The sequence below is a fragment of the Nicotiana sylvestris genome, chromosome 8, assembly GCF_000393655.2.
Source record: "Nicotiana sylvestris chromosome 8, ASM39365v2, whole genome shotgun sequence".
Lineage (NCBI taxonomy): Eukaryota > Viridiplantae > Streptophyta > Magnoliopsida > Solanales > Solanaceae > Nicotiana > Nicotiana sylvestris.
In genome coordinates, this window is record NC_091064.1 from 128,945,134 (window position 1) to 128,952,668 (window position 7,535).

Genomic DNA, 7,535 nt, shown 5'->3' on the forward strand with positions numbered 1-7,535 from the left:
AATAAAATATTTTTGGCATTTTCATGATTTAAAGTGCTTCTAAATATGCATAAAAATGAAAATGGAATGCAAAACAAATTAACTATACTATAGAAAAGTTCCTAAAATTCTACAAAATCAATTAAAACTATTTTAAAATATTTATTTTATTTTTATTTTTATTTTTAGGAGTAATTTGGCATTAGGAAAAAAATTACGTGCTCACACCAAATAATCTAAGAGTTCAAAACTGTTCGTCTTTGAATACAAAACCAACCCATCGGACTCTTTAACTTCCCTATGTAGCATTTACTCTTACCCTAGATTAATAACATACCAACCTATTTAACTCCCTATGATGCATTTACTCTTCCAATAAATGATCACTAATCATTCCATTTCGATTTCTTTGGATGATAATTAAAAAAAATATTATAGTAAAGAAGACCAATATGAAGATTGAAATTTTATAACATAATACTTCAACAAAATAAAGCACAACAACCATAACTAAAGCAACATACATGAAAATAAAAAAATAATAAAAGGATAAATCAACACAAACACATCCTAGAAACTATTCAATTTTAACCGTATGAAGTTCCTTCTCCCTTCACTTGAACATTGAAGACAACGCGTAGTGGTGAAACATCAACCAACGTAAATTTGACGACGAAACCTTGCTTGATATAATTCTCCAAAACAAAAAGTCTCCAGCCTACCTTGAACCTTCTTTGATCACCAATGCTCATATTTATATACCACTCTTTGTTACGATAGTGAAGAAGTGCATGTTCTACTGTTGGAGGAAGATGCTTGTAGATTTTTCTTGGAATATACTTAAAAAAAAGCATTACTATTAAGTTTCAAAAAATATGAAACTTAATAAAGATATACAATAGTGATGCATATAATTTTTCTGGAGTTAAGGTATAATAAACAAAAGTATTTTATGTAAATGAAAAATTCAGTTAGGATTAACTCAAGGAGTTATTGTAACATTCAAAGAAATAAAGTTTAAAGGACATAATAATTTACCAGATCGTTGTAGTCGATGTATGAATTAGTCATAACCACTTCAAATGTTGGAGGGTTCTCTTCTTCATTATCACTGCTAGTAGAAGAGTAAGGTAAGGCATCACTACTAGTAGAAGAGTAAGATAGGGCTCGTTTGGTACAGCGAGAGGCATCCATAGTTTAGGATTTTTGAGTATGTGAGTGTGTTTTAGGTCTTTAGGGTTTGAGTATGTGACCATATATATGGGGTCGACCCAGTCCAAAAAAATATTTCAAACACCCTCCTGATCAAATCGTTTGTGAGTGTGTTTTAGGTCTTTAGGGTGTATTGAATGCTAATTTTTCCTCTTTTCCTTCGTACAAGTTTGACTGCGTTGTATCATATCGTTTGAGTGCAAATTAAATAGTGTTTTAATTCTAATTCCGTTACTTTTCATCCTAAATTTGAATCCTAAGTAACAATTTTCCTAATGAAATGAAATATAGCCTAATGAATCCTCCAATTTAGTTAGCCCAAAGAATCCTATCGGTGAAAAAACATCCTATTTTTGGCCACACTATCTGGTTTGGTTTGAATTGTCAAAATTAATGGCTTTAGTTGAATTATATTTATTATTTCGATTAACAAAATTGTATTGATAACTAAAATTTTTGAATTCCCATGTAGATATTAAATCCTATTTATTAACAAAACTATTCACATACCAACTATTTAACTTCCTTAGACTTTTCGAATTGAAGACCTTATTAGTATGAGTTTCCAACCATATAGTTAGGGTTTGTAGTTAGGGTAGTAGAAGACTGTATTATCTCTTTCCTATTAGTATTTTGAAATGATACCAAAAAAAAGATACAGCTATAACAAAAAGAAAACAGACAAGAGCTGGATGGAGATAGAAATTTGATATCGTTCATAGTTCAATAGAAAATAAAAGTACACATTCCATAACTGGATGAAATTAAAAATAAAAGCTAACAAAGGGAAAAAACAACACAAACTGATAGTTTATATGAATCCACCAAACTATAGAGTACCTGGTCCTCTATGAGTTTCCATTGAGAATACTAATCAAGCGGTAAGTAAAAGAGACACGGGATTTTTACATGGAAAAATCCCACTCAAGGGGACAAAATCCACGACCTACACTTGTAGGCTTTCAACTTCACTAACTTGAAATCACACTATTATAAGCCACTTTGTAATGACTCTACTACAAAGACTTCAACTAAACTAACTTGTGATACACTTACCACAAACCACTTTGTTACTCACTAGTTATAAAGACTTTAACTTATGACTAACTCTAGTCACAACACAAAGTCAGAAGGTTTGTGATTTTGGGTTTCCTAAAACACAAATTCTAAGAAAGCAAGATAGGAGTTACAAAGAAGAACAAATACAAGATTATAACTCAACTACGGATACACATAGACTCATTGTGAAACTGATCCTTTAGTGGAGTTGTCTTCTTGTTCTTGACACACTTATGATTTCAATGTTGGATTGATTCTTTTATGCTTGAGAGAATATCACTAAATGCTCAAGTAAATATCTTGTGCCTTGCACCATGTAATTATACTACCAAAGACATCACAAGGATGATGTCAATTCTTGGTTGGTACACGCCTCTTCCTAATGGGAAGTGACTGCTGCACTGTCGTGTGTACAGTTGCAGGCAGTCACCTTCTGCAATTGCTTTCCAGCTGTATAGTTGACTTGTACTTGTGTCGGAGAATACCAAGGGATCAGGTCCCTATCTTGTTCCTCTTTCCTTTTGTTTGCAGCAGTTCACATTAGCTGGAGTTCAGGCTAAACTTCGTTCATTTGAAATGTGTACCAAGTGAGTCAGGTTCCCTATCTGGTTCTTAAGAGTAAGTTTGTTAGATCATCAAAACATAAGACTAAAACATTGAAAACCCATCAATTTTCCCCTTTTGATTATGACAAACCTAAACACTTATAAAGAAGCTTGAGAACAAAAATAACCAGATGACGCAACAGGAACTTTACAACTTCTCCCTGACTTTATGCTTCCCCCTTAATCAGATCCCTGATTCAATTAAATTTCAATTGCATTGAATTTAGTACCATACTTCCCCTTTTTGACATCATTAAAAATACACAAGTAGGCAAACAACATAAAGAAGTATAACACAGCCAACTCATGCCACATATGAGCACACAACATGACAGAAAAGAGAAGCCAAAGGAAAATAACACTGTACAAGCAAAAAGAGGAGTTGTTTCATTGATATAAATAATGGATTGAGCAAAATATGACCAGTAATGGTGAAATCCAGCATGTCATCAACAAAAAGACAAACAAAAGTAGAAACAACAGCCACAAAACATCATAACAAAAGACACTGGTCACTAAGAGGTATCTAAGGGGCACTAGAAGAGGGAGACTAGGAGAGAGAAGTAGCAAGGGTTTTGAGAATCAGGTCTAGATGGGCATTTGCAGGCAACTTCTCTTCAAACAGTTTTGCGCGAAGCTCATCATTTTCCTTCGTCAAGCGGGGCAACTTCTTCATTAGTGGAATTAGCGGAACCAGGTCCTTTAATAGCTTGACTGAGCTGAGTTTCTAGTATGGCATTCTGGGCCCTCAACCTCCTAATCTCTTCAGAAGTAGCATTTTGAGCATTGATCAGCTGAGGAATGGTCGAGATGCTTCCACCAACCTTTTCTACGCACTCACATTCTTCCAGAGTGGTTTTGGAGAAGGTTTGCTTGGGTGTTCCCACTTTGGGATTAGCCAAAGGAACCTTGTAAAACTTAAACACTTGAGTGAGGAGAAAGCCATATGGAAGCCCATGATTTCCACCTTTAAAGTTTGCCACCTTTTGCATATGGTATATCATGATTGCTGGCAGATTGATCGGGACAAACTCATCAAGAGCCTCCATTAAGACCAGATCAAACTTGGTAGCGATAGACTGCCTCTTAGAACGAGGTAAAAGCACCTTATTGACCAGCTCAAAGAGAAGCTGATACTCAGGAAGTAGTACCTTCTTATGTACCTGTTCCCCATGCTGAACAACTTGCTCTTTCATGATAGCTCTCCTAAAGTTAGCACCACAGACTCCCTTGACTGAGGACATTCCTTCACATGGAATTTGGAGAACCTTCCCCAATGCTGAAGCGTCAAGCACAATGTCTACTCCATTTACTAGCACACAGATGTGATCCCCCTCAACAGTGAAGAGATATGCACAGAAATTTTGTACTGCATCTTCGTACACCATAGGCACATCCTCCTGAAATAAATGCCCCCATTACTGAAATTCCACCATCTCCAAGATTTGCCTCATACCTGCCAGCTCTAAGATTGTCGGATCAAACATTCGACCCTATAAGACTTTCTGAGTTCTGAATCTCTCCTGCCAAAGACCACTGTCACTAGGTATGGTCTTCAGAGAACTAGGTTCCCCTACAGTTTTCCATTTTCATTTTCTAGATCCTTCAACAGACTTCCATTTCCAACTTACAAACCCCACAGTATCTCCTTCAGATATAGCTTGCTCAACTACACTCTTCTTAGACTTACTGTTACCCTTTGCAGATGTTCCACTTTGTTTTTCAATAGCTTCATCGGAGGCTCCATCCAAAGATTTCTGGATTTTGTAGATCGTTTTACTAAGGAACTGGGTTCCTCTAGAGCATCTTTGTCAACCTCAGCCACTGGAATGCTTTTGTCAGTCACAAATTCCGCTTGTATCATCAACCTCTTCTTCTTTGTCTTGACACTCCTCTTACTTTTCTGCAAGGTAAACTCAAAAGTCTCTTTTTGCTGCAACCTGGTAGTGCGGTGGCTTGGAAGAGCATTCTAAGGGCTTAGGATAAACAAGAGGTTCCTGAGTTGATTTAACTAGAAGAGAATTAGGTCCTCCAATAGGTTTTTTTGTGACTGTTTTATGGCTAGAGACTCGAAGAGTACCATGGTTCTTTCATCGCCTAGGAATGGAGTTGCTTCCCCCTTGATACTTAGACAAGATATAGGCTCCTTCATTCAAAAGAAGAGCAGCAATGGTAGCCATGATATTGTGTGCTACTTCCTTTTCTAGTGACTCTATGAGAGCCATTGAGTCAAAAATGGAGGAGTTCAAATACTGATCAGGATTATCCTTAGAGACCTCTGACACCTGAGAAGTAACACTTCCTGAGTGTTCTTTGGTGAGATCAGAAAAAGGAGGAGACATGGGGTTTTCAACACATGAAAGGGAGACAGAGTTTGATGGAGAAGAAAGAATAATAGGGAATGAGGAGGAAACAGGTGTGGGTGCAGTAGTGTTGGGAATAGTGGAAGAGTGAATTTCTGGAGATGACTTTAAAGATGATAGGGAAGTGTGGATGTTGATGGTAGGAGAAAGAAGATGTTGTTCAATTGCCATTGTAGGTGAATTTTGATGTGGAGTTTTGAGTGAGAGAAAAGTTAAGAGAAGATCACATAGATACAGGGGACATGAGGGTTCATGACTGCTATGAGAGAGAGAGAGAGAGCAATATGAGAAGAAGGGCTAATGATGAGAGGGAGAGAAATGAGTTCTGAAGGGTTTTGAAATGGTGGTAGGTTTGTGGGAATACATTATCGTGCAGAGGAAGTGAAGGGATTTGGATGATGTGGTAGTTGAATTAATTTTGTTAACCTGTTTATGAAAGCATGTAAAAACAACACATTACTACTAACCTGTGACACATGAACCTGATTCCCGAATGGTTTTTGAAAAAGATTTTAGCAGCTCTTCTTTCACAGTTCAGCATTGTACCTTTAGCTTCTATGATCTTCATGCGTGTTTACCTGCAACGATATTAATGTGAGTTAGACTTGTCAGAAAACACTTTAGCTAGTTTTACCTGAAGCTGATTTTTATAGCTAATTGATGAGGTATCAGGTTCTTAATGAAGCTTCAATAGCCCCAACTTCACCCTATTTCTTTCAAAATATTCCTCGCTCAGTGCTTTGGTGAAGATATCCTCAATTTGATGTTCCTGTGCAGCAAAATCTCATACAAATAAGTCCCTTTTCACATTATTTCTGAGACAAAGATATCTGACATCAACGAGTTTGGTCCTCTTGCTAGACCGAGTTCTTTGCCATGTTAGGAGCGACTGTTTCAGCTGTTGAGAGAATCACTGGGTCATATTTCCTCGTACTCCATGAGATTAAGCATGATCCAATAGAATGAGTCATTCCAGATGTGCTCTTTTTGACCACCAGATAACCTTGTTTCCTTCAAAATGATGCAGTTCCTCTTGCATTACTGAATGCCAGTCAACATCCTACAAGGCTTCCTTGTAGGAAATACAGAGAGAGCTAGAGAATTTCTGCCTTTTAATTTTGTCTGAATCTAGAATCAAGGGGGGGGGGTGATTATGTTATCAAGTAGATTGGAGGTTTTATGTTTCCTCATGGGAACTAAAGTTTGATTAGTAGAGGAACTGAGTAAGTTAAGTGAATTTCCCTGCACTCCTTGTTCTGCTACTTGTGAAGTCTCTTGCACTACATTTCCAACTCTTTCTTCAGCTTCAGTTAGTAGTGATTGAAGTACCAGGTTCCTCTTGAGAAGTGAAAGAAGATGTTGCATGCTCTTTACCTGTCTCATTCATCTGACTCATCATATTAGCCTTGCCATTTGAAACATCAAATATTTCCCCAGGAACCAAAAGTGGTTCATTATCTTGATCATCACTGTTTCCTCTCTTGTTAGAAGAAGGAGTCTTGTTGAATAGCTCATGACCACTTTCTTCCACACATTGTGCCCTTTTGTTGCAGACTTTGTAGACTTTCCTTTAAGAGGAATATCTCAGGAGGATTCCTTCATCACTTTTTGCATTAGACTTCCCAAGCTGGTCCTTACCGTTATTGAGATCATAGCATTTGCATCCAAAGTTCTTAGATGAGTTATTTTTGTTTTTTTCCCGTTGAGCAGCTCTTGGGGGATTTTGTTTAGGAGGGACCTGATCATACACCTATTCACCAAGTAGTAAGCAGTGTTAGCAATTCCCCTGTCGATGAGCATTGTCGATCCCATGTCTTCCAGAGTTCTGTTCTTCTTTTCAACAACACCATTTAGTTGGGGAGTCCTTGGTGTTGATAAGTTGTGAGTGATCCCATTTTCATTACAAGACTCATCAAATTTGGCATTGACAGATTCTGTCCCGTGGTTAGATATGATACATGCTTCCTTCAGTTCCGTTTTCACTTGGATCTTCTTGATAAATGTCACAAATACCTAAAAAGTCTCTTTCTTTGTTCTAAGAAATAGTGTCCAGGTGGATCTTGAATTTGACAGCCCACGAACCAGGTCCTTCTGAATCAGTTCATTCAGAAGTGAGAAGCTTGCATGTCCCAATCTTTTATGCCAAAATTTTGCATTATTAACAACTGCCTTCAAGCAGCTCACATCACCAGCTTGTTGAGATTAAAGGTCAGCGACGTAGATGTTCTTGTATCTTTTAGCTACTAAGACCACTTCACCAGTTATCTGATTTGTAACTGTGCGCACCTTTTCATAAGAACTCTACTTTTCTCCCTTT

At 37.2% G+C, this 7,535-nt stretch overlaps 1 protein-coding gene across 1 annotated transcript; it reads right to left on the reverse strand.

The window, feature by feature from the left end:
• Nucleotides 1-3,496: 3,496 nt before the first annotated feature.
• Nucleotides 3,497-5,389, reverse strand: LOC138875658 (uncharacterized). The gene is made up of 3 exons (XM_070154511.1): nt 4,983-5,389; nt 4,546-4,795; nt 3,497-4,255 (listed from the first exon to the last, which is right to left on the reverse strand). Exons 1-3 carry the CDS (start codon nt 5,387-5,389, stop codon nt 3,497-3,499), a joined length of 1,416 nt encoding a protein of 471 aa, XP_070010612.1.
• Nucleotides 5,390-7,535: the final 2,146 nt, after the last annotated feature.

Excerpts from the sequence above, each read along its gene's own strand:
- LOC138875658 (XM_070154511.1), bottom strand. The coding sequence starts at position 5,389 with ATGGCAATTGAACAACATCTTCTTTCTCCTACCATCAACATCCACACT. Across the intron at positions 4,796-4,982 it reads GGAGCCTATATCTTGTCTAA|GTTGCAGCAAAAAGAGACTT; the intron begins GTATCAAGGGGG and ends CCGCACTACCAG. Across the intron at positions 4,256-4,545 it reads AACATCTGCAAAGGGTAACA|GAGGATGTGCCTATGGTGTA; the intron begins GTAAGTCTAAGA and ends CATTTATTTCAG.